The 26,840-nt window shown below is 46.2% G+C and overlaps 1 protein-coding gene across 7 annotated transcripts in view; it reads left to right on the top strand.

Moving 5' to 3' along the window:
* RIPOR1 (RHO family interacting cell polarization regulator 1) overlaps nucleotides 1-24,330 on the top strand; it is a 114,621-nt gene extending 90,291 nt beyond the window's left edge. For 6 of the 7 annotated variants that reach the window (XM_061594452.1, XM_061594451.1, XM_061594453.1 and 3 more), the window contains exons 6-22: nucleotides 116-169; nucleotides 1,101-1,253; nucleotides 1,358-1,421; nucleotides 1,714-1,757; nucleotides 1,977-2,102; nucleotides 2,198-2,346; nucleotides 2,760-2,889; nucleotides 6,602-7,297; nucleotides 9,484-9,599; nucleotides 11,718-11,895; nucleotides 12,839-12,974; nucleotides 13,654-13,815; nucleotides 16,749-16,907; nucleotides 17,740-17,936; nucleotides 18,257-18,340; nucleotides 18,744-18,834; nucleotides 23,312-24,330. In XM_061594452.1, coding sequence (XP_061450436.1) covers nucleotides 116-169; nucleotides 1,101-1,253; nucleotides 1,358-1,421; nucleotides 1,714-1,757; nucleotides 1,977-2,102; nucleotides 2,198-2,346; nucleotides 2,760-2,889; nucleotides 6,602-7,297; nucleotides 9,484-9,599; nucleotides 11,718-11,895; nucleotides 12,839-12,974; nucleotides 13,654-13,815; nucleotides 16,749-16,907; nucleotides 17,740-17,936; nucleotides 18,257-18,340; nucleotides 18,744-18,834; nucleotides 23,312-23,409 — 2,637 coding nt within the window. In that variant the 3' untranslated portion in view covers nucleotides 23,410-24,330. Of the gene's footprint in view, nucleotides 1-115; nucleotides 170-1,100; nucleotides 1,254-1,357; nucleotides 1,422-1,713; nucleotides 1,758-1,976; nucleotides 2,103-2,197; nucleotides 2,347-2,759; nucleotides 2,890-6,601; nucleotides 7,298-9,483; nucleotides 9,600-11,717; nucleotides 11,896-12,838; nucleotides 12,975-13,653; nucleotides 13,816-16,748; nucleotides 16,908-17,739; nucleotides 17,937-18,256; nucleotides 18,341-18,743; nucleotides 18,835-19,437; nucleotides 19,527-23,311 lie in introns of those variants that run through there. The other variant, XM_061594454.1, reaches the window with a different exon arrangement.
* The last annotated feature ends 2,510 nt before the right edge of the window (nucleotides 24,331-26,840 follow it).

Here is a 26,840-nt window from a genome sequence, read left to right as displayed (position 1 = left end):
CCAATCCCTTTCATGGGCAACCTGGGAGCATGGAGGATTTCTGGGGCCCTGCTCTCCTTCGCCAGTTCAGCTTTCAATTTCTGTATTAACGGGACTTCCTTTTATTGTTTCACAGCAAGTCAAGTCAATTGAGCGGTTTCTGCGCCGTCTAGAGTTCCACGCTAGCAAGGTACCTCCTGCTTCTGGGTGTGTGAAAGGAATTTCTGCGCCAAGGGAAACTGGACTTTTTTTTAACCTTTGAAAATCAAGCAATTTAGTCATGGCACAGAGAACTATGCTGGAGTTCAATGGAATGCTGCCCAGCCTGTCCTCTGGCCTCTTAAACTTCGACAGGCAATTTCTGCATTTGCACAGTGCTGTTGTAAAAATGCACAACCCTGCCTTTGCTCTGCTCCTTTTCAAGGTCTCAGGCAGGGGCATTTCCCATCTCTTCCCATTTGACTGCTTTTAACTGGAGATGCCAGGGACTGAACCTGGAACATTCTGCATGCAAAGCAGGTGCTCTCCCACTGAACAGTCGTCCTTCCCCTAAGGAAAGGAGGAGCAAAAAGGGAGAAGAAAAATAAAATAGGTTATTGAAAGTAGCCTTACAGGGCAGAGTAGTCCGTTGTGTTTCATGGGACCCTTATGGCCGGAATGGGGAATCTGTGGCCCTCCAGATGCTGCTAAACTCCTATCCTCCCTGGCCTTTAGTCACACCAGCTCGGCCTGATAGGAACATAAGAAGGTGCCTCATACTAAGTCATACCCCTGGCACCTCAAACTCAGTATAATCTACACTGACTGGCAGCAGATCTCCAGAGTTTCAGACGGGACATTCCCAGCATTTCCTGGAGATGCAGGGGATTTAACCTGGGACCTTCTGCATGCAGAGCCGATGCTCTACCACTGAGCTACAGCCCTTCCTAATCAGTCCTTTTGTTGGCCCAATGAGAGTCCATCAGCATCTGGAGGACCACAGGTTTCCCTTACTTACTTTATGGCACGGTGAGAGCATGGCCTTAGTGCTTCAGCTGCTCTGGGTTTGTGGCAAACCAGCTTTTGGCTAAACGTGCCCTACAGCCCCTGTCACCCTGTCTCCATGGGTTTCCTTCTAACAGATAGATGAGCTCTACGAAGCCTACTGCATCCAACGACGGCTTCGGGATGGAGCCCACAACATGGTCAAGGCCTACACAGCTGGTTCACCCGGCAGCAAGGAGGCACGCGAGAGCTTGGCCGAAGCCAGCAAGGGCTACAAAGAGTACACAGAGGTGGGTCAAGGTGGCCTGGTACTGGTGAAGGCAGTGGAAGAGTAGGGACTACTTTTCTTCGCTGGTGGCATTAATGGGCAGTTGTTTGGTTTCTCCCCTTCCAGAATATGTGTCTGTTGGAGAGTGAACTGGAGAGCCAGTTGGGGGAGTTCCACATCAAGATGAAAGGTATGGAAATGTTATACAAAAAAAAATGTGTGTTTAACTTGAAAAGCAGCTTTGGGAGTGCATGAGTTTGAGCAGGTGGGAGGAGCAATACTACTTAACCCTTTTCTATCCAACTAAGGTTTTGCCACAGATCCCACCTATGAAATCCCAAAAGCAAGTTTAAACATGCACCTGCATTTTGCAGGTGGAATTCTGGATCATCCCCCACCTCCAGTCACATATGTGGATCAGCAAAATTGTGGCTGCCCTAGTGGAGCTATCAAGGAGGTACTGATTCTTCTTTCTCTTGCAGGATTGGCTGGCTTTGCTAGGCTCTGTGCTGGCGACCAATACGAGGTTTGTGAGTTAGAGTTGGGCTCAGAACACATTGAAGAGGGGTTTTTTGGGGGGGGTAAGGTTATGGAGTGGAGATGACTGGGCTTGACTGAACAGTTTGACGTAGGGCGGGTCTGGCTGCCTACCACTGATTATGTTAGCTGTTGTCCAGCTTTAATTGGATGCACATCTTGTTCATGTCCATCCAGTTGATAGGAACTCTCTTATTCCTCATGGCAGATCTTCATGAGGTACGGGCGCCAACGGTGGAAGCTGCGGGGCCGCATTGAGGCAAACAGCAAGCAAGTGTGGGACAGTGAGGAGATGATTTTCCTGCCCCTCATTACAGAGTTCCTCTCCATCAAGGTATCTGATACCACCTTGGGCAGCTGGTGTCTTTCGAAGGAAAGACAAAGCCTTTCCTAGGCTCACTGGGCCCCGCCTCTTCCTTCTCCTCCTAGGTAACAGAGCTCAAGAGTTTGGCCAGTCATGTGGTGGTGGGGAACGTCTCTTGTGAGACCAAGGACCTGTTTGCTGCGCTGCCCCAGGTTGTGGCTGTGGATATCAACGACCTGGGCACCATCAAGCTGAGCCTGGAGGTGAACTGGAAGTGAGTTGTTCTCTTAAGGCTGGTTGAGGTTCTCTGTTGTGAAGCCGTATCAGGGGTTCTGTTGAGTGGCTGTGGGGAAGGCCGAGATCTTACAGACCCTCAAGGGGAGTGGTCTGATAAATGAGGTGAATGGAACTGTCGTGCTCTAGATCAGCCTTCCCCAACTTGGCACCTTCCGGATGTTTTGGACTACAACTCTCATCTCAGCCCCAGGCAACATAGCGTGTCGGCTAGGGCTGATGGGATTTGTACTCCAAAACATCCAGAGGGTACCAGGTTGGAGATGGCTGCTCTGAATGGTAACTCCTGGAGAGGATTTGAGAAAGCACAGCCCTCCCTTTCCCCCTCGTACATCAGTGGACACAAGGCGAGATTCACCTTTCTTGCTGACTGCTCTGCATTATCTTCCCCAGCCCCTTCGACAAAGAGGACCAGCCATCATCTGCCAGCACCGTAACTAAGACTTCCACGGTCAACAAGAGATTTTCCTCATACAACCAGAGCCCACCCGATACACCCTCCATGCGTGAACAGGCATTTTATGTAAGTGCAAAGAGGAAAAAACAAAAAACAGAAGGAAATCAAACTCACGCTGGAAAAAAACAACTCTCCAAATTGGGGGTTGTGTTATCAAAAGTATATAATAAACATACTACGCACTTTTCAACTTTATAAAACATTTTTTGTAACCACAGATGTTTGAATCGGAAAGCTTAATGCATTATTTTCAATATGTGCATGTGTGAAAACGTAATTGTGATACCGGACTGCTGAAGACGACTAATTCACGGTCAAAATACATTAGATATTTTTAACTTTAAAAGGATTTCCTTGATTAGTTTTTGTGATGCATTAAGATTTTTGTTTTTTAACATCTGTGACTAATAAAATTGCTCTATAAATTTGCAAGATTCATGTTAACTTTTATGATGTATGCTTTTGATAACATATACCCCAACTTCTTTGGGATGGGGATTATTAAGATACAGGACTAAGATATGCATCTGTTTTTGTCTCTTCCCCCCCCCACTTCTAACAGCAAGTTAATCCAGTAAGTGGCTATGTAAACCATTTATTTACACTTTTTTCTTTGTCTGACAAGCTTTTATTCTAGTTCCTAGGAGTTCTTAAATCTAAGCAGTTTATAGCGCTAGACCTGCTTAGTGTTAGGGACAAATTTATCCTGTGCCTGTAGAGAAGTTCTCCAGGCCATTCTCAAATATACTTGCTGGTTAAGGAAATTGGTGTTACATCCTTTTCGAGTTGGGATAGCAGAGCAATCCAGTGATAAAAATCAGTAGTATTTATACAGTGCTTCAAAGCGCTTCTCATGCATTATTATCTCAGCAATCTCTACAAAAACCCATAAGGCCAGCGTTGTTGTTCCCATATCGCAGAAGGAGGGAACCAAAGTGGAGAGAATTGCGGCTTGCCTAAGTCCCACCACCTGAATTTGTAGCTGAGATGAGATTTGAACTGGCAACCTCACAGATCACTCTTTTAGCCACCAGGCTGGGAGGAAGGGTGGGATATAAATTAAATAAATAAATAAGTGGAGGGGTGGAAAGTGGCTGCAACTCTCAACACTTGTTCTCAGTCCAACAAACCATGGTTTATCAGGCCAAGGCAGTTGCATCTGAAAAAGGCTTCTTGTCTTGAGCTGAAGAAGTTGAGGAAATTAACATAGGGTTGTATTCAACGAAGTCCTACGGGGAGTAGACTCACTGAAATTAATGAACCTAAATTAGTCATGGCTATTAACTCAATTGGTCTCCTCTGAGTAGGACTAGCATTGAATACCACCCAAAGGGAGAGACAGGACAACATCTGGTTGACAGAGGAAACAGGCAGGCCTGTTACAAAGGCTAGGATTGGTCTGCTTGCCAGGAAGAGGCACCAAGAATGATCGGTAAAGCAAGCAACGCTATCAAATAACGGAGCTGAGCCCTTGTTGCCGACGGTTGCCTCTTTCTCTGCCCAAGAGCTTGCACCGGGAGGCTACCCCCAAGTACAGGTGGGCCTTGTTGGACATCTTCCGGGAGACTCTCCTGGAGAGACTGCCACGGAGCTGCTTCTGCAGTGAAGTCTCCTCCGTGCAGCTCGGCATGAGGGCACCTCGGGGCTGTGGAAGTGCTGGTCCTGTAGCATAGCCTCGTCTCCTGAGGTAGAGGTAGCTGTGCTCTGCCTCCTGTGTGTTAGTCTGCGATTCCTGTTTTAAGGCCTGAATTGGAGCAAATGGAATGACTGAAGAATCTTGCTTGTTCCTCTGCTGCTTTGCATTAGTGAGCAATGGGCTTCCCCTACCTTGCCAGATTATGGTGTTCTGTAGTAGTCATGTGCTGATACGCTGCTGCCCCTGCAGGCAGGGTAGAGTAGTACAGGCTTTTGTCTCTTGGTTTTTGTATCCCTAGATGCCTTCCTCACACTGGTTTGCCATTTGTATTACCACCCTTCTATGGACTGCCCATATTCATTACGCTGCAGTCATCTGGTGCTAGAGTTTGGATTTGGGAGCAGAGAGCTGCATCCCTGTAATCCAGGGATGCAGGGAACCTGTGGCCCTCTAGATATTGGTCTTACAACTCCTATCAGACCTAGCCAGCATTTATTTATTTTGCAGAATTTTATATACTGCGTTTCACTTTTATAACGAATTATCCAGACATATAAAACATTACGCAATGTAATCAATAAAATCCAATTGTTAAAATCAGAACAGCGGGGGGGGGATTCATAATCAATACCAGAACAGCATGACAAATAGTAATTGATGATGGGAGTTGTGGCTCTCTAGATGTTGTACTCCATCTGTCTCTCCCGCCATGCCTTCTATAGTCCTATTGGGAAAAGGGCGGGGTAGAAATAAAGTTTATTATTGTTATTATAGGCCTTCCAAGCTTGACTCGGAACGTTTGTGCAGAAGGACTGTAGCTCAATGTGAGCGCAAATGCTTTGCATACAGAAGGTCCCGGGTTCAATCCCTGGCAGCTCCAGATAGGGCTAGGAATGCCCCCTATCCGAAACCCTAGCAAGACGCTGCCAATCAATGTAGACAATCTGAACTATTATGGACCTGTGATCTGACTCAGTCCAAGGCAGCTCCTCTGTGTGATTCATGATACTTCCACATTGGAGTTGGTATCTCAGGAAAGGAGGCACCATGCTCTGCAGCGGCTTGCACAACACTCCATCTGGGCTGTGCCACCTGAAGCAAGCTGTGTTTTCCTCCTGATCTGCCACGTGGACTAGCAGAGAATTGGCATGTAATTTGCCATGCGCTTTGCAGCACATTCCTGGGCCCTGACAAACAAAGCAGTCCCCGCCCCCATCCATGGGTGGCTGATAGACGGAGGAGTGCTGGAAGCTATGGAAAGAGGCCCAAAGGGTTTTGAATGGAGAAGGTTGGGTTGGAGGACTGGAAGCCAGTATTTCTCCATGCAGCACATTAGACTGCAGCCTTTCCCAGCCTTTGGGTCCCCAGATGTTGCTGGACTACAGTTACCATCCTTTCTGACCGTTGGCCTTGCTGGCTGGGGCTGATGGAAGTTGTAGTCCATCAACATCTGGGGACCCAAAGGTTGGGGGGAAAGGCTGGATTAGAGAATGGATAGGGGCTGAAATGTGTTTCTTGGGCACATTTTCCTCTTGTGGAGGCCAATTCTTGAGTTGTCACTGCAAACAGGGACAGGGCAAGTAGGAATGATGGCCATCCTGACTAGCTCTGGATCTAACTGCACTTGCAAGGGAGGTTGTTTTAGCTGCTCACAAGTAGCTGGTCTGTTGCCCTGGGGACTTGCCAAAGCCTGTGAGATTTGGAGCAGACTGCTTTTGTCTGTAAGAGATGCAGCATCACACATCCTAAGCAAACTGGTTTCTCCAGACGATGAGCTGAGCCACAAAATGGGAAGAAAAAATTCCCTCCCCTGCCTTACTCCTACCACAGTTGCAGACTCTCACTGGTTTCCAGCCCCTTTCTACCCAAAATGGAATGGCTGGCTTGTTTGTTGCTGGCTGGGTCAGAGAGGGGGGAACTTAGCCATGACCTGGTATAAGAATGGAGGGGGCTACAGGTTGTTCTGGGGGTCAAGGGAGGTCCGTTGAGGAAGCTTCAGTGGGCCTGGGAGAGGACAGGATTAGAAGCGTGGAAGGAAGCAGTTGCGTGCTGAGGGAGTGTAGAAGACAGACGCTTGCTTGCACATGTGGACTAGGCTCAGTACGTCCCTCTTGTGTCTCATCCGTGCTGTCTTCTCTGCAGAACATGTTGCGGCAGCAGGAGGAGCTTGAGAACGGGGCAGCCTGGTCCATCTCTTCAGAGTCTTCAGACGATTCCTCCAGCCCGCAGCTCTCTGGAAGCGCCCGGCACACACTGCCCAGGCCTATCGTGCAACCGGCAGTACAGGCTGCTGCGCCCGCCATAGAAATTGCCTTCACGCACCCTGAGGACAAAGAGCCGCCAGCCCTTCGAGAGGAGGTGGCCGTGGCTAATGGGCACGTGCCCTATGCCCGGACTCTTAGCCAGATCAGTGAGGCCAGTGTGGACCTGCCAGTGGCAGAGGACAAAGAGTGCACTGTCCCCAGAGACTCGAGTCCCAGGGAGCTGCCTCCCCTGGAAACGAACTCCTTGCCCCAAAGTACGGGCTCGATGCTGGACACTCAGATCTGCGAGGCTGGAGAACCGGAGGCTGAGCCGGATGGAGCCGCTCCCGTTGAAGAAGAGAGTGAGGACACTGCCTGCTCAGCCCAGGAGGCTCAACAGCCTAAGCCTTCATTAAGCCTGCCAATCCCAAAGGAGCCAGCAGGGGTCTTGGAGGCACCAAGGCCCAAGCCTGTGGACTGTGGCCTGGAGGAGGCCATCAGCTTGCTGGCCTCTGCTCTGGACGACTACCGGGGCCAGTTCCCTGAGTTACAAACCTTGGAGCAAGAGCTCAAGCACCTAGAGGAGATTCTCTTGGTAAGTGAGGGGGAATAAGACTACGGCTGGGGGAAGGACAGCATTTTTAGGGCTGTGTAAAAGGTTTTAACCAAACTTTGCTGAATTCTGTGGCTTGTATAAACTATGCAGACAAACTTCATTTTGCACATATTATCTGGTGGTTTGCATAATTTGCATTAATCATAGGGAGGAACAAAGAAGAATTGGGTGGGCCTCTGAAGTCTCCCTCCCTGATCACAGTGATCATTGCTAGTGCCCATCACCACCTTTGGTTCCCTGAGCTTTTCGGGAGCAACACTGGATGTGAAGGAAGCCCCATGTGACTTTTACGGTCCCCCTTTGTAGCAAGATGAGCATCTTGCCCCCCACATTGGAAGCACTTCACACTGAGGGAGTGGTTGTTGTGGGATGAGGTGGGGGTGGGGAGATGTTTTGGACCTTGCAAAGAAGTGCAGAGAACAGTAAGTGTTTTGCCCATGTTTCATATGCATTCACAGCAGCATCTCCCCCAGATGCTCACATGCTGTCAGGCCTCAATGTTTTCAATATGGAGGATGCTACAAATGTGTTTATTCATTGGTGGTGTTAGGGTCCAAGTCCCAGGCCTTTTGCACCAGGCCCCAGGTCTTCTATCCCCTTTCCTCTCTTTAACTTAGTTTAAATGAAAAACAAGGCGTGGGATACACTGCAAACCACAGTGCTGGTTGAGACCCCAGATACCTTCCATCTTAATGTGCCCAGAGGCACGTGCATATTTTATGCAAATTTGTGTCATGGGTCTGTGCCCCAAGTTCTTGAAATACCTACCTGTGCCCCTGGTTTTGTTCTTTGCTTGAATGAAAACTGAGGTTGTTGAACCCAGTGCCAGTTACTTACAGAATTTTCTGCCATGGATAAAGCTTCCAGATTAGATTTCAAAATCCATATTAAGGCAATACCTTTTATTATGCCAGCCACAATGTTGCAAAATAGATCTCACCTAAGGAGGGAAACGGAGCTAGGTAACAGCTGGATTTTATATTCCCAAAGATGTGGTTTGTCCCTTCAACCTGAAACCTACGTATCACCTGCGAGGAAGTTATTTAAATGTCTGCCTGCTCCTTCCACATTTGATCTTGAGACTGACCTGATGCAGGCTCCATGGCGTCATTATTGGTCTGCATTTTGTTTACAATCTAGGCTGAAGAAGAGTTCTGAAGAAATCAAAGATTGCCCTAATAAAATAAAGCTATTGCCGTAACATGGATTTTGGATTTTTTTTTCTTATGGTCAACATGGCTACCTTTTATTTTTATAAGATTAGAGCAGGGGTGGGGAGCTGTCTTCCCCAAACCATGCCTATCAGATAATGTCACTTGTGACATAGGCTGATGGGTGGGAAGACGAGATTAAATCCCACATTGGCCGCGTGTGCTGCAAGGCAGCAGGCTTTAACTCGCAGTTAACTTGTGTTCTGTTTTGCAGAATTCCATGCAACCCCCTTCCTGATTCAGGAAGGAGTTTGTATGGAAACACCTGCTAAAAGGAAGATCCCCCCCTTTGTTTTAGCAGGGGATTCTGATGCAAACCACTTCCTGATTGCATCAGAATCTTGATAAAATGAAGAGCTTTGAAACAGCTCCAAAAACTGCTTTGCAGAAGAGCTTTGGTACAGCTCTGCACGCCTGTTTGAACCTGGGGTGAGGAGATGCGGGGAGAAAGAAGCACTTTGCCAGCTCTGTGACCAGCACTTGCAAAGTGTTAGCAACACCCCTTGTGCTGCAATTCTCAAGCACCTGCCAGCCAGCAGTTGGGAGATTAGGAACCCTGCCCAACAAATATCACAATCTGCCTGTCAGTCATATAACATCATAATGGCATCATGTGATGGACAGGCAGGCAACCCCACCTAACTGTAAAATCTGGCCTGCATGGCTGCTTCGGATGAGGATTTAGCCTATGAAGCCAAAAAGGTACCTCTCCCCTGGATTAGAAGATGTACCTTTCTATGCCCTCTACCCTTATCCTGAGCTTTCTTCTCAGAGATTATTCAGAGTTTTTTTCCATTTCTCACTTTTCGAAACTAAAGGCGGCTGCAGCCACAGAAGCACAGTTGATCAGGACTTGATTGTACAACCCAGGGTGATTTGCTTGCAGACATAGGGAACAGCTGCCAGAGTGGACAGGGAAAGGATTCTTGTGATTGTTTTTTCTCCATCCTGCAGCAAAAGCAGGGTGTGTGTTTGAGCCGGGCCTCCAGCACCAGCCTGACAGTGGAGCACGCTCTTGAGAGTTTCAGCTTCCTCAATGCTTCTGATACAGAAGATTCGGATGACGACGGGTGAGTGAGGATCACACAAGTCACTAAATGCAGGCCAATGTTGGGATAAATGGGATGTTGGTGCTAGGGAGTCACCCCAGCATGTGGGAGTCTTGGATTCAGATCTTTATGGGAATCGGGGACAAAGTAATATTAAGCTCAATAGCGAAAAGTGTTTGGAGCTTTCAATTAAAAGGGTCAGAATTAGAAAACTCATCCCAAAGTGATGAGGTTTTAACTGAAGGAGTGTGTGTGTGTAGAGAACCTATAGCCCTCCAGGTGTTGCTGGACTATAGCTGCCACTATTCCAGACCTTTGCCTATGCTGGCTAGAGTAGTTGGGGGTTGGGAGTCCAAAGTACCTTTGGAGGACCGCAGGTTTCCCACTCCTAAATAATAGGATCCTACAACCTTTAACTTCATTGGCTAGTATGCGTCTGCCCTGGATCTTGCTCACATAATTGAAGTTCAGAAATTATTGTCCTAGGTGGTTATCCTGAGACAGCAGCTGTCTTACAGGAACAAGGAGTTCTGGGGTGGGAGCCATCTTACTTTGTAGCAGCCAAAAAGGTGAAAAAAATAGTCTTTTAAGGTGCCGTAATCCTAACAGGTTTATTTATGGCACTCAGGTCCACAGAGTGTTTCATACATACCCCTTTGTTTGACCGTCTTGGGTGAGACTATGAACTGCAAATTCTGTCCACCCAAAAACATTCTTGCTATAGCTTTCATCAGGATGGCCATCTTCTGTATTTTCAAGGGGCCCTGTCTTCTCCAGTTGTGGTCTGAAAGCATATTTTGTCATACTCCAAATCCAGCCCAGGTAATCCGGTTCTCTAATAGTGCCGGTGCCCTTTTATTGGTAAAGGCTTCATGGGAACACAGGAAGTTGCCTTTTCCAAAGCCAGACCCTTATTCCATCTAGCTCTGTATTGTCTACACTGATTTCTAAGGTTTCAGATGGGGATCTTTCCCAGCCCTGCCCAGAGATGCCAGCAAATGGCACTTGGAACCTTCTGCATGCAAAGCATGTGATCTACCACTGAACTACAGCCCTTCCCTTCATAACTAACAAAGTCATACATTTCAGACCTAACCAGGAGCATTGCATATAAAATCCAATTTGAATGTAGGGTGGGAATATCTCTTGTCATTTGCAGCTTTTGGAAGTTATTCCTTTCCCTCTTCGTAGGAAAACTGCTTATTTTTTTAAAAAAACCACCTTGATTAAAACTTAGCCAGATAGTTGCTGTGGGCTGGATAAGACTTTTTCATTGGTCTGCCAGTTGGCAGCGCTCAGCTTATATCAGGATGAAAGGGAGGGAAGGATCAGGAGCTGCAAGCTTTGCCTAGGGCTGTCGACTCTCCTCCCGTATCCTCCCCCTGTGTTGATTTTAAAGGAGAACTTGAAGGGAGCTCAGAGGTGGTAACGTCAGAGCAGCTGGCTATATAAACAGGCCCAGCTTGTCTCAGCTTGGCACACTAAGAGACCCGATAGACCTTTCCCACAGTGCTGATACAGCTGCCGGAAATGAGCCTGGCTTGACAGGTGACTCCCAGCAAGCTGTGCTGTAACAGTGCCACTCTGTGGCCGCTCTTGATATTGCTGGCAACAGTCTCTGACTCTCTCCCCCTCCCCCACTCCACTTCTCTACTTACAAGTAGCCCATTGCACAAAGGGGAGAAAAGTGTTTAGAATCGCTCTCTTGAGACACCAGCAGTCTAAGATGCATTGCTAAATCAACTAGATCTGTCACTCATTTAAAGACATTGTAATGGAAGGGTGTGTGTTAATGGATTGATTTTATTTTTCAGTTAGATTTGCATGTGGGTTAAACAGTGTTTCTGAAGCGAGAATCATATTTCTTCTGTATTTTAAAAAATTGCCAGATTAATTAGCAGACACTTTTTTCAGTTGATTAAAAGTTTTTTTTTTTTTAAAAGAATTGATTTAACCAATTAATCAATTAGACATTACAGTCTTAGTTCAAATGTGTTTAGGAGCCTTGTTGTTTTTGCATGGTTGCTGGGTGAAGCTGCATCATGCCTGCAATGTGTTCTAGTGTTCAGAGGTTGACTGGGTTGGGCTTATTAAGGATTGGATGCATGTTAACATCTTGCCTTCTGCCCCTCTTCACAGGAAGGCTAGCAGTGCACAGCAGTGCACAGGCAGGGTACCCGGAACAAGCGAGGCTGTTGCTGAAGACACAGCTGGGTGCTTGAGCTCAGAGGGTGGCTCAGAGCCCATGAGCACCGGCAATGAGTTCCTCGACAGGGCTTTGGTCCTGCATCTGAACCATTGCAACCACTTGCTGCTGGTGAGTGCAAAGTGGAGATCTGGTGGAGAATTGGCTGTGTCTTTATTTATGTAAGATGATTGTCTTTCCATCAAAATAAAGATCAAGAAAGTTTACAAAAATGTATTTTTTTTAAAAAAAAAGCAAAACTAGAAATAAAACCAAATTAAAATATAATATGGATATACATTTTAAAAAGCAAATACTACAACCAGATCTACAATTAAAACTCTCAAAGGCATTAGAAGAAACATAAGAGTTGGAAAGGAGCCTCAAAAGAAATAGTTGCCAGGTGAATGTTTGGGGAGGGCATTCTACAGTTGGGGCACCACAACAAAAAAAAGCCCCGCTAGGCAATGGGCAGAAATACCTAGAGCAGGGCCTTCTTAGATGAGCTCAGTATACGGATATGGAAGGAGGAGGTTCTTCAAGTACTCTGCTCCCAGGCCATTCAGGACTCCATAGGTCAAAACCAACACTATGAAACGTGCCTGGGAACAAAGGAGAAGGCAGTGTACTGATCCTTTTTACTCTGCGGCAGAGATGGGGAACAGTGGCCCTCCAGATGATGATGGACTACAGCTCCCATTGTTCCTGACCTTTGGCCTTGTCGGATTGGGTCGACAGGAGTTAGTATCCAACAAAATCTAGAGGGTCACACATTCCCCCCACAGCCCCACTACTCTAATGGGAATCTGAGACTTGGCATTCACCTTGCCTTTGAACTACTACCACTATGGCGGCTACTACTCTTCCAGTTGGGCGTCACTCAAGGTGTTGAGTCCCAGCTTTGCTACCAGATCTGCCCCTTTGTGTTGTTGTTGGAAATGTGACCTGCTGGGGGAGTAACAGCTTGTTCTGGCGCCCTTCCTTAAAATGGTTCCCCACATGCTTTGCACAGTATGATGAACTGGGACTGGAATTTCTCCTTTAAGGGTCTTTTCCATGTGTGTCTGATTCCTAGAAACTGGGCAATTTTGGGCCCCTCCGCTGCCGGGAAATGTATGCACTTGACAGGCTGGCAAGGGAAGCACAGGTCCTGGAGACGGCCTGCCGCCTAGCAGAGGAGCGAGCAGGGACAGCCAGTTCTGCTGAGGAAGGTAGGAAAGAAAGAGGGTTAATCCCAGATAGAGGGACAGAGGGAATTGGCACTTGTTGGCAGGATGCAGCGGGGAGCAGGAAACCTCTCCGGAGAGGCAGGGCCCACTGTTGTGCTACGAAGGGTGCGTACAAAGATACAACAAAGCATGTAGCCAGACTATTTGTCTTTCTCCCAGAGGGTGAGCTCAGCTTCCTCCTACCTTCTCTTTGCAAGGCACAGATATATGTATCAGCATGGTTAGTCTTGCCCTTTCTCCCATATACAAGCTTTTTAAAAAGCACCATGTCTGCCTTTATTATTGTAACATTGCTAAACACCTTTCCAAAATACTTAACTGAGGATAGAGAAGGGAGGGCGATTGTGATCTCACAGCTGCAAGCCAGTCAGAGTTGTGCACCCAGCCATCTTCTGCAGAGCTGTGCAACTTTTCTTTGACCTCAGCCTGCAGAGGAATGGGTACAGCTGACCTTTAAACATGACAAATGTGCTTCTGAAGCATTGTTGATTGCTGTTTTCATGTACATACGTACAAATCTATAGAACACTGTGCAGGGGAGGAGAAGAGAGACATTAGGGGCATGTCCTAAGATTAAGAGTAGTTCAAAGGGAAATCTTTCTCCCAGGGCTGTTATGGCAACCAGAGGTCTAAGCTATCTGTATGCTGTCTCTTCTCTCAGTGGTACAGTTTTCTACATGGAAGGAGGGAGCATTGCCCTTCTGGGACAGCTGTATGACCATCCCTAATATATACACCTGCCCTGTAGAAAAGTTCCTGCAGACACTCAATTCCCAGTATGCATCACGAATCAACGAACGCCAGCAAGGCCTGGCAGATCCAGGTGAGTGTGACTTGCACACAGGGCAGTACTTTCTACTTTACTGCTGTCCCCCTTGCCCCCAATCCCAGGTTCTGTGCCAAGGTGGCTCATGTTCTGCAGTCTGTGTGTGGGTGTAATTCAAGCATGGAGCTACTTTTTGTGTGTGCATCATTTATGCTTTAGCGTGAAACCTTCTGGCTTTGTCATTCATAGTATCATAGCGTGCAAGGTACCTTCCAATTATTATTATTATTATTATTTTATTCAATTTCTATACCGCCCACAGCCAACGGCTCTCTGGGCGGTGAACAGCATAAATTTAAAATACAATATAATAAAATCACATATCAATACCACACACATAACAAAATCCCAAAGACTAAAAACATATTACATAATTGTTCTAGTATACTAAGATGTAATAAATATACTAAGAATATTAACATATTAAAATGCCTGGGTAAAGAGGTACTTTTTAACCTGGCGCCAAAAAGAGAGCAAAGTTGGCGCCAGGTGCACCTCGTCAGGGAGACTATTCCATAGTTCAGGGGCCACCACTGAGAAGGCCCTAGATCTTGTCGTCATCCTCCGGGCCTCTTTATGAGTCGGTACCTAGAGGAGGGCCTTCGATGTTGCACGCAGTGTACGGGTAGTTTCATATCGGGAGAGGCGTTCCATCAGGTATTGCGGGCCCGCGCCGTGTAAGGCTTTATAGGTCAAAACCAATACTTTGAATCTGGCCTGGAAACATATAGGCAGCCAGTGCAAACGGGCCAGAACAGGTGTTATATGTTCGGATCGTTTGGTCCTAGTCAACAATCGGGCCGCAGCGTTTTGCACGAGCTGCAGTTTCCGAACCGTCTTCAAAGGTAGCCCCATGTAAAGTGCATTGCAGTAGTCCAATCTTGAGGTTACCAGAGCATGGATAACTGAAGCAAGGTCGGCGCTGTCCAGATAGGGACGTAGCTGAGCTACCAACCTAAGTTGATAGAACACACTTCGTGCCACCGAGGCTACCTGGGCCTCAAGTGACAATGAAGGATCTAGAAGAACTCCCAGACTACGAACCTGCTCCTTCAGGGGGAGTGTAACCCCGTCCAGAACAGGTTGAATATCCACCATCTGATCAGAGAAACCGCTCACTAATAGCATCTCAGTCTTGTCTGGATTGAGCTTCAATTTATTAGCTCTCATCCCATTATTGCGGCCAGGCACCGGTTCAGTACATTGACAGTCTCACCTGAAGAAGATGAAAAGGAGAAGTAGAGCTGCGTGTCATCAGCATACTGATGACTACGCACTCCAAAACTCCTGATGACCGCCCCCAGCGGCTTCATATAGATATTAAAGAGCATGGGGGACAGAACTGACCCCTGCGGGACCCCATACTGGAGAACCCAGGGTGTCGAGCAATGTTCCCCAAGCACTACCTTCTGGAGCCGACCTACCAAGTAGGAGCGGAGCCACTGCCAAGCAGTACCTCCCACTCCCAACTCGATGTCACTCCAGAAGGATACCATGGTCGATGGTATCAAAAGCAGCTGAGAGATCAAGGAGAATCAACAGGGTTACACTCCCCCCATCCCTCTCCCGACACAGGTCATCATACAGGGCGACAAAGGCTGTCTCAGTACCAAAACCGGGCCTGAAACCGGATTGAAATGGATCTAGATAATCGGTTTCATCCAAGAGTGTCTGGAGCTGGTTAGCAACCACCCGCTCTAAGACCTTGCCCAGGAATGGAACATTCGCTACCGGCCTATAGTTATTTAGGTTTTCTGGGTCCAAGGAAGACTTCTTTAGAAGTGGTCTAACAGCTGCCTCTTTCAGGCAGCTGGGGACCACTCCCTCTCATAAAGAGGCATTTATCACTTCCCTGGCCCAGCCGGCTGTTCCATCCCTGCTAGCTTTTACCAGCCAAGAGGGGCAAGGATCCAGAGCAGAAGTGGTCGCACGCACCAGTCCAAGCACCTTGTTGACTTCCTCAAGCTGCACCAATTATGTCCAATCCAAGCCCGTCCTCAATGCGGGATGCAACTCCAGCATCCTTGACAGATGGCTGTCCGACCTCTGCTAAAATATCTCCAGCAAAGGAAAGCCTGCTACCTTCTGAGGCAGTCTGTTCCACTGATGCAGCTCTTCCTGTTAGGAAGTTTCTCCAAACATTCAGCTGAACTTTTGTTTCCTTGCCATTTCCACCCATTTGTTCCAGTCCTGGAGCAACAGAAAACAAGTCTGTTCCATCTTCTGCGTGACAGCCTTTAAAATATTCGAAGACTTTATATCTTCCCTTAATCTTCCTAAACACACTCGGCCGCACTCTTTCCTCATTCCACTTGGTTTCCAGTCTTGTGTTTTCATGCTTCACGTTATAAGGGGCTTGGATGCAGGAAATTCTTTTATGAATGAATCTAGAGTTCCCCAAGTGCTGAATTCGGGGCCAGATATCCATTCCAGTGCTTCTTTTATGGGCAAGATATGCATGGCCAGAGGAGGTAGGTAGCCTAGCACTGCTCTAAAACCCACTGTTACAGATGAATGACTCCTAGGGAACCTTTTGAGCTATTATTTGACATGGACCTAGTTCAGTATTTCTCGTACTGAGATGCACTCAAGACTGACCGTGCTTCCAGAACAGTATTGCACTGTCCCTGTTGGGTTCCTGGGCCTCCTCTTCTTAATGGATATGACTGGCCCATGATTCGTTGGAAGGGGTGCTCTTCAGTTATGATTGTCCCTTTGAGGATGGCAATATAGTGAGTGTAACTCAGAACAAACTCCTCAAAGCTTCGGTCACTTCCAAAGAGCAAACCCAACCAACCACTTGTTCCCCTGGACTGTACCCTATCGGTCCCTACCAGCCTGGGTGCAGCTGGAAGAGCTTTGTTGACATATTGTTGGCGCATGTATCAAGTATTTGGGAGTCTCCTTGACAACGTTCTTTCCTGCTACAGTGTGTGTGAAGCTGGTGGAGGAGCTTCTGCAGCGCAGACTGCCCAGGCGCCAGGGGAGCTGCCAGGCTGAGCAGGTCACCCTCTTCCAGTACTGGAGCCACTTTGAGGCTCTGCCCATCTTGACGCTGGACTCTTACATCCTGGAGTTGGCGGAGGAAGGTATGTTATATGACTTGTGAATATTGAGGGAGAGTTCCCACATGCAAGTTGTGACGCCTGGTGGGTAGCAGCATGAAGTGATGACTTGCATGTGTGAACATCCATCATGGATCAAATGCCACAGAGAGGGTTTTGCCATCACCTTGCATTATTTCACACATGACATTTTCCAGTGGAGGGCTATTCCCTTTACCTATTGGAGAGAGGCCCCTTTTCGTAACCATGTAAAGGGATCCCATGAAATTTGCCCTTAAGTCATCCAGGAATTAATGACAACTGCTGGCACTGTAATTAAGTTCAAGTGGATGCATCTCTCATTTATTGGAAATGTCCCAAAATTATTGAACACTGGAAGTTAGTGTTAATCAACATGCAAGATATGACTGGTTATATATTATCATCCATATTATTGTGCCATGTTAGCAGGGGGTGGAGAAGTGGTGATAGCGCAGCCAGAATGACTACTAGTCAAAAAAATTGGGAAAAAAAACTTTATTAGCACTAGGGAAGGCCAACAATCATGCACATTTATAGAAAAATGGAATATTTTCATAGTGTATTTGAACTCAAAGGTATAGGATGTTAGTAGCTCCTCTTACTAAGTTGGGAGTAATTTTTAAATGCTGTAATGATTTACATTTGTTTATGTATGTTTCTTTACTCATTACTTTTGGAGTGTGTAAATTTTAACAAATCAAAGGAGAAATTCACCCTTTGGACTGTGGGCATTGGCTTTCCTTGATACCATGTATCCCTGAAAAATGGTATGTAAACAAACTTCAGTAAAAAAGATGTAGCTAACTGTGGTGCCTGTACTGCCTTCCTGCTGCAGTGTTGCTAGCACAGAACCTGAACTCTGATGACCAAGATGTGGTCCTGAAGGCTCTGAAACGTGTTCCCGAGAGCCGGCTCCGTAAGGATGGGTTGAAAGCCTTGAGCCTGCTTCTTGTTGAAGGAAACAGCAAGGTTGTTGGGGCTGTGTCAGCCCAGTTGCGCAACCTTTCAGAGAACCCTGGCTTCCGGGAACGGGCAAGTACCCGCTTTGCTTGTCCTATTGTTGGGAGGTAATTTATTTATCAGGATATGATAAATATCCTTATCTGTAAGGTAGGTGCAGCTACCTTACAAATTTTTAAAGCCAGCTGGAATCAGTTTAAGTTGCTTGATTTCTCGCAAATAATTCTGGGAGCTAGTTCTGTGATGATGCTGAGACTGCTTTGTTCATCATTGGTTGCTGGTTTCTTGGTTGGGTACCATGACATATTATATAGATTTAAAGGTGTGTAACATACAGGAAGGGGTTGCCTTGCATTAGGCACAAGTAAGCTGACTGGTGTATCTTTCCTTAGGCCCTGGTTTGTTACCTAGAGCAGCTGGAGGATGAAGAGGTGCAAATGCGGATCGCAGCCTGTGCAGCTCTGGGCTGCCTTAAGGTGAGGGCAGGATTCTTTGTGTGAAATTAGATAAAACTCTTCTTAAAGGCCAGTGCTTACCATATTTACTGGCTGGCCACCCTGGGCTCCTACTGGGAGGAAGGATGGGATGTAAATCTAATAAATAAAATATTCAGGAGTCTTCTAGAAATATCTTTCCCTCAGTGTCTGAGCATTTAAAACAAGACTTTGTTGTATGGAAGAGATGCCTGGGAGGAGGAAGGCCTTGCTGGAGATTATTTACCTTGGTTTGGCAACTGTCTGGGCTAATGTACTTTCCCTGCAGAAGGCTTCAGTACCCTGTATTTGTGTATCGGTGTGTAGGTTTGGGTTTAGGAGTTTAGTGGAGAGAAGGAGCTAAAACCTGATAACGTCACCTTCTTTTACAATTTCTCCCCAATAGGCCAAGGAGAGTATTGAACAGCTGGTGTACTTGTGCCAAACTGACAAAGAGGCCGTGCGAGAGGCAGCCAAACAGAGCTTGATGCTGTGTGGTGAGTGTCTATCCCTTGCCCTGTTCCTAGACATAGTTATCTCACCTGGGCAGGTGGCTCCCTTTACGGCAGAGGCTGCCAACCATCAAGGGACACTTTTCCTCAGGCCAATCTGTTGGGGCCAAATCTAGCAGTGGGCAGGGTTTGAACCTAAAGTGGTTGGGGCCACTCCTTTTCACTGTCTGCCTACCTTTTTTTCTTGCTTGCTGCCCAGCAAGCTGCTGGGGAAGGCATAGCTCACTCTTGACAGAAATCTAAATGAATAGCTTTCAAAGGGCTTTGGAAGTTGGGCCAAAGGCTGCATATAGACCACCCTGCCTTATGGTTTGTTGTGGGGGCGGGTCCAGGTCCACACAGTGCTATATAAAACTCATTTCGTACTGTGTGGTTAGGTAGAGCTTCTACTAGTTTGTCCAGGCACGGGGTATTAAAGAAAAAGTGTGCTCTGAATTACCCTTATACTTACCCCTTGATCTCTGTTGGTGCATAGGACAGAACATCCTCTTTGCCCTGCATTACTGGTCACTTTTAGTAAGAGTTGATAAGAAACGTTGAGAGTGGAAAACACTAAGCAGTGATTGTTGTTATTTATCATTTTGTTAGATGGCACTGAGAGAATCCTCTGAGTGGCTAACTAGACTTCTGGGTCATGACAGCAGCTGCACAGGTTGGGATGCGTTAGCCAGTCTCCTTTTTCCCTTCCCACCCTGCTGCATGCCTTACCAGTGTCTCTTGTGCTGGACTCCATCCGTCCTTTTCTCATCAGGTCTTTGTCTCAACTCACTTCCCCAAGTTTGTAGGCACCCTCCTAGTGTACTTGTGTTCCAGCTGTGTGTGTCTTTATCACTATTGCAATGGGAATGGAACATCTCTTGTGGGGCTCTGACCCGGATTGTATAGGAAGCTGCCTTGTACCAGGTCACGCTGCTTCTCCACCAAACCCAATGTTGTCTCCTCCTTGGGCAGAGGTTTTCCCATCACCTATTTCCTGATCTTTCTAATTGGAGATACCAGGCATCTGACCTCAGATCTTTTACATGCAAAGCACATTGCACTGTTGTGTCCAGACAGGCCCTTTAGCTCTGGGGCTTAGTACAGACCATGTCTCTGTTTTCCTACTTCCTCATCACAAGAAGAGTTGTAGGTCATCTCTGTTTTCAGTGGCACCTGTCTTCCCAGCTCAAAGTGTTTTCTGTTTTGAGAAGCTTGAAACCCTTGGTGGATTAAGGGCTTCTTGATGGCATACCGTAAGCTGCTTCTTCAGTCCCTTAGCAATGGGCAACTCTGATTCTGGATCTACTGTAAGGTTAGGATGATGGCCGGTTGACCACCTGTTGATGTATATGCTGTCAGGAACACTCTTGTCAAAGGTTACCTTACTTCTTTGAATTGCACCTTAAAGATCTCGTCTCCCACAATGCTGCAGAAGCCAGAGTTCAAGGCCAAGCACATCCTTCACTAAGAGCAGGACCCCCTATGCTGCAACTCTCTCCAGAGTGCTTTGGCCCAATGGTTGACTTCCCCTACTGGCCATATACTGTAACTGCAGACACCTCGGAGGAGGAACATGGGGTTCAGGAGGGAAGCTTGAAGCGAGCACACAGACACACACAGTTATCACAAGGGACGTAGGCAGGGTTGGCACCAGACTCGAGGCCTTCGAAGGTGGTGGCGGCACTATCACCACCACCAACCACTAGGGGTTAAATAGGCCTGGCTGTAGTTAGCGTGCTGTGCATGCCTGCCATCACCCAAGACGGAGATGGGGGCATATTGATGCCCCTGCTCTTTTGGGTGATGGCAAGCATGCACACACAGCACATTGATGGGGCCAGCCTGTGCTGGTGATGAGGGGTGTTGCCTGGGAGGTGGCTCCTGCTCTATGATCTGCACCAGTATGGGTCACAGGGTGAACACTCTGCAACCCGATGATACGCAGGTCACGCTAGCATCAGAGGCTCTCGGACAGGTCCCTACGTGGCCACCTGCCGGTGCTGGGCCTGGGTCTAGGAGTCAGTACTACCACTTCTGTGTTGAAAGAAACCCACATCTCTAGGATCAGCAGCTTCCAGTGTCTTACTGTCACATGCTGGTGCTCAGGCCACTCCTATGACTTTTGGGGTGCTAAAAGCGTTGGCACCTGCATGCCACAAAAATGGGTGCTGATCACTACTCCCAACGACTGACTTGGGGGAGACAGACAGTGGGTATATTTGCACCAGTTTCTTACAACGGGCTTGAGAACAAACAATTGGCTAATGCAGTCTATACCAGGGGTTCCCAAACTGTAGCCTGTAGTTAATTCAGGTGGTATGTGATGTATCTGGGGGTTTGTGGTTGAGGACAGGAAATGGTATATCCATTGTTTAAATATTTATAATGATTTTTAATTGTACTTTTATTGCTTCCTTTGTTTCTTATATTGCATTTTATTGTGTTACAATTTGAATTTTATGGAATTCAAATTTTAATACCATAAAATACTATATAAATACAATTATACAATTATACAGTTAAGGCACATAAGCATATGGTTTTACTCAATACTAATCCGAACTCCACCTCCCTCCTGGTAAACAACTCTCTAAACCCCACCAAGCAATCCACTCTTTCTCTTCTCCCCCCCAGATTCCACAATTCACCACCTCACATCCACCCAGATTTACCTGTCAGCCATTTTAAACATTCAGCCAATCATCAAGCATTCTATTGCCCATTCACTCCCCCTCCTCTTTCACTACTTACCATGTATACTCTAAACAACCAGCACTTACCATATATACACTAATATATAGGAACATCACATTTCCCCCCCCCCTTAAACAACTGCAGAGTATTATTCCTGTTCCAGGATTTATACGTCGCGTTAACAAATAAAAGTCTCTATGGGGAAAATGTCTTTCTTTGTTCCTCTGTCTGGTCACGTCACTGCAGTCCCAGCCACTTGCCTGGAAAGTCCATCGGCCAGTACATTGTCCTTGCCTTTGATGAACTGGAAGTCCACTTGATAGTTAATTAAAAATCATACTCATTTAGCACAGCACATTACACTTGCTACATCATGCAGAAAAATCATTTAGTGATCCAGCAAGACCCATGGCTATCTTCAAGTGTTCCATGGGGGAAATGGTTTGGCCTACACCTTATCCTAGGTGGTGCCCCAATTCTGTTTGTCTCTAAAGTGGAAGCATCACACAAAAACCTCATTCAAATGGTAACAGTTAAAGTACAGGGTTCCTCACAGTGTCTGTACAGACATTGTGTTGTCTCCCACCTTCAGTGTTGGAGGTAGTATGCCCCTGAATGCCAGCTGCCGGGAATTTCAAGTGGGGAGACTGCTGTTGTGCTCAGATCCTGGTTTTGGGCTTTCCATAGGCATCTGGTTGGCCATTGTGAGAACAGGATACTAGACTAGATGGGCATTTGGCCTGATACAGCGGGACTCTTGTGTTCCCCTTCAAGTTGTGTTTAAAGCAGCATGCCTATCGCTGAGGGGTTTTATTTGCAAGTACTGGAGAACTTTGCAAACAAGCAAAGGTCACAGGCACAAATAAAGGGCAAATTCAAATAGAATGGTGCAATTACACCCCAACTTGAGCACGGAGGCAGGGCAAAAATTGTTTAAAAAAACGACTCGGGATAGAAGAGGGGTGTTCAAAAGCTACTAAATGGGCCCCTAACAAAGATGTGGGGAACCTTTGGCTCCCCAGATATTGTGCTACTACAACTTCTATCAGCCCCACAATCATGGCCAATGGTCAGGGATGATAGGAGTTGTAGTTCAGTAACATCTGGAGGGCCAAAGGTTCCCTACACTTGACCTAACACATACATACCAGCTGACCATTCCTAGGAGGAAATGTTTAGTCATTAATCATCCAGCCTCAACTGTCTTGATTGGGGACTTGCATTAAAATTCAAGAAAATATAAATAGACCACCATCAGCAAGTATTCTTGCACATGCAGTGCTTTGCAAAATAATCAGCCCCTGACCAATGCTCTCATATTACTGAATTACAAATGGTACGTTTCAGTTTTTTACATTTCTTACAAACATTTGCCAACATAAAACCAATGTCACCTTACAATTATAGATTTTGAGTGTCAGTGTTTCAAAATAAAATAAAATATCATATAGAACAAAATTACAATGTACCATTTGTAATTCAGTAATATGAGAGCATTGGTCAGGGGGCCAATTTCTTTTGTAAGTCACTGTAAATTGGTTTGGAAGAGTGTAGCCAGTCTTGTAGATATCCACTTAGCTGGTTGTCCATCCGAGGGGGGACTACCATAGGCAACCAAGCAGTGAAGCTTTATGAAAGTTTGGGGGGAGGGAGTCACCATTTTTCAGGCCACTGTATGTTGCCCAGGAAGATGACTATACATTTTTGTGGCCTAACCTTTGTAGACTTTTGTGCAAGGCTTGGGCAAACCATATTTTAATTAGCAGCTGATTGCTATATGTGTTTGCAGGAGAAGATGGAAAATCTGCTCATCGACGGCTAGAAGAGTCTCTTGACAGTTTGCCACGGATCTTTGCCCCAGGGAGCATGGCCAGCACTGCGTTCTGAAGAGTGCCACCCCAGCTGACCTGCCAGATGCTTTGTGGACACAGACTTTGCATGCCACAGAACTTCAACAAAGTCACGCAGACTGGGGTCAGTCCAGTGTGCCATACAGTGGGCAACTCTTTGCCCTTAGGCACACACACACACTGCAGTATTAGCACCACCTGCATGCTGTCTTATGCGGAGGATGCCTTTTCCTAGCTCCACTGGCTGCTTCACATCTAGAACTAATGTGAGCAGATGGCATTGAGAGAGATCCCTGTTTGTTTTTTCTACAGGACCCTACTGGGCTGGGGGATCGAGCCTTTGGCTCTCTGCCATTCACCCTCATCAACATGCCCCTTTCTGAAGAAAAACAATTGAGCCTTATGGCCGTGGCAGAAAGTCCTCAGTTGCTGAAGCCATCTCTCATTTGAGATAAGCTTGGAAAAACTTTTGTGTATTCTTGAAGTCCTACTTAGTGTTCAGCCTGTTCTCATCTTGCCCGTGTCCTCCACCCTTTGGGGCTGTGAATACTGCAGGAAATTGGGACCAGGTATATTCCACTACTGATGGACTGAAAATTCCTCTCTCAGTTATGAGAGCCGTGGGGAGAGAAAACACAAAGATTACAGGAGGGATTTTTCCACCACCACCCCAGTGCAAGAGGGGGAAAGGAGAGATTGTTTTAACAGTGGTGCTGCAGAAGACGGAAGCACACAGATAGGCAGACAATGCCACTTCTTGGACAATTTTATTATTTTTAATTTACACATTGGGGGGGTTGGCTGCAGACAAATAAAAGCAAAAAGTCCCTTTTCTATAAAATCCTTATAAATTTATCTGTATATCTACATAGATATATAAATATATATAATGTAATTATCAAGAGGTTTGGCTAATTTTGACTTTAAACCTGAAATAAAAATAAGTTTGCGCAAGTAAGTTGGGTGTATGTCATTTTGTGAATGCTGCTATGGAGGTTCCCTAACCAGCAGGGAAGTAGTGAGGCGTAGTGAATCCTCAAGTGGTCACAGGAACACCTTGGGTGACTTAAGTCAACAAAGCAGAATATTGATCCCCCCCCAAGTTTATTTCATAACCTGTAAAACAAGGAAGATGGGTTGAGCTTTTTTCAGAAGTGAAAGGGGAACCCAAAGGACCACATGCAAGAATTCGCCCTTGTCCTTCCTGCAGTACAGAAAATAGACATGGAAAAGATAGTTTATTGATTTTGAAGTCATTACCCTGCCTTTTTAAATAAGCTACTCTGAATATTTCATAAAAAATAGAACACCAGATAATAGTAACAAGCTATCAACCTAACAACAATCTTAAAGAGACTTAACAGTGCAATCATTTACATGTCTAAGTAAGACATGCAAGTCCCACTGAGTTCAATGGGACTTACTCCCATGTAAGAGGGTATAGGACTGTAGCCTAAAAGACTTTTAAAAAATGAGAAAATGAAACACAAGGATAGTAAATTTAAAAAATCTCACTGAAACGAAAGCCTTTGCTGCCCATATAAAAGCAAACAACAAAGGGGCCAGGTGCCCCCACCCGCAGCATGAAAAGGCTCTGTCTTGATAGGAGAACTTGAAGCAAGGCCTCAGAAGATGAATTAAGTTGTTAGACAGGCTCATATGAAAGGAGCCGATTCTTGAGATATCCTAGGCTGAGAATTATTTAGGGATGTCTCCTGAAAATTCTAGCTCAATGTGTCTGCCACTCTCAAAGAGGCAAAGGGCCAAACAAGACAAAGTCATTCACATTTTAAAGTTAAATTGCAGGTGTGGGGCTCACCAATCTGGATCATAAATACCGAAAGGGGGCAAAGAGTTAACGCTTCCCTCCTACCCCCAGGTGAGGGCCCTTGCATCTGCAGTTCTCTTCTTAAAAATAAGCAGTTCACCCAATTGCTCATTGTATGAATGGAAGAAAATGGTGAAGGATTAACATTCCCACAGTGGTCTGGAAACGCTTGATGCTGCAGCATTATTGAATTGGTGCCTGAATGGCAAACACTGAGGGCTGTGTGTAGGCTCTTAGATGGGAATATAAAATACACATTTTGAAAGAGGATAAGTATAATTCCAAGAATAAGCAGTGCAACTTTAAAAATATGCATGTGCCCATGACATTCCCTGTACCATTTCTGACTCCAAAAAACCCTCCTACACCCAGAAATTAGCATGAACATGCCCAGATTACATTCAGTCCTTGAGGTTGGCACACTTTTACTACTACCACATAGTAAGTGGAATCCGATGGAGCTATGACAGTTTTTCGCCATCCCCCTGATCCCTAAGCTCTGGTCTTGGGCTCCTAAAAAGTTCTTTGATACACTAGCTCATCCAGACCTAGTTGAGTTCTTCCACAATGCCTCTTAAGCCATGCACGCCCTTGTCCTAATTTATAGCAAACCGAGGTCTTTATTGAGGAAAGCCCAGGGAGATATATGGATGTACTTAAAACGAAAACCAAAAGAGCTGCACAGAAAGTAAAATGAGATTGTTCCTAAATGAACTGTTCCTGGGCTTGCTACATCTAGAAAATGGCAGTAGAATGGCTTGAATGGGTCCTTTTAGCCTACAGCAGAGATGGGGAACCTGTTGCCTTCTAGATGTTTCTGGATTACAACTTTCACAATCCCTGACCGTTGGCCATGCTGACTGGAGCAGACAGCAGTTGGAGTCCTCCAACAAGACCTGAAGGGCCACAGGTTCCCCATGCCTAGTGAGGAATATTTCACTCCTGCAAAAGACCCATCTATACTCTCTGTGTAGTTCTTTTATTGGAGTTTCTTGTTGGCACATCCCTGGGCTTAGTTTCTTCTGTATGATTGCTTTGCCAAAATACATTGAATGTGCCCCAAATTGCTCCTCTAGCCTACCCCTAAAATAATAACTTTTGAATTATGCCTAGTGTGTGGGTTATACCACTTCAGCTGAAGGTGGGAGTTCCTGTGAGTGTGTGCGCTCCGTTCCCCAAAGTATAAAGAATAAATTCCCTTTAGAGAGAGCGCATAATGAGAAGATTACTACCCTGTTAAACTGAGGTTTTTTAAAAAATGGAGGAGACAGGTTCATCTCAATGAGAACTAGACTTAAGCCCAAGACAACGTATTACTAAAGTATCCAAGGCACCTGGGAATCCTGAGAGAAATTAGACAAAGTGAACAATTTCCAAAATCTATCAGTGTTGCTGCCTAGTTTTCTAGTGGGAAGAACTGAGTTATGCTTTCCATGAGGTTCACAAAGAGTAAGCTGGTCATCCAACAAATCTAGAAATAGATTTTGGAGGATTTCAATGGCTACCAGGATTATGGAGGACCACACCGCCTATGCTCAGCATTAAATGCTTTCCTTAGCTGTAGGAACTGGTGTAAGAGATGAAAGATTTTCCCTGAAACTCTCGGGGGGACGATTGGAAAGGGCCAGCTCTAGGCTTGA

This window comes from Rhineura floridana, chromosome 13, assembly GCF_030035675.1.
Source record: "Rhineura floridana isolate rRhiFlo1 chromosome 13, rRhiFlo1.hap2, whole genome shotgun sequence".
NCBI lineage: Eukaryota > Metazoa > Chordata > Lepidosauria > Squamata > Rhineuridae > Rhineura > Rhineura floridana.
The sequence above is the reverse complement of the archived record's forward strand: the minus strand, read 5'-3'. Positions and strand labels throughout refer to the sequence as shown.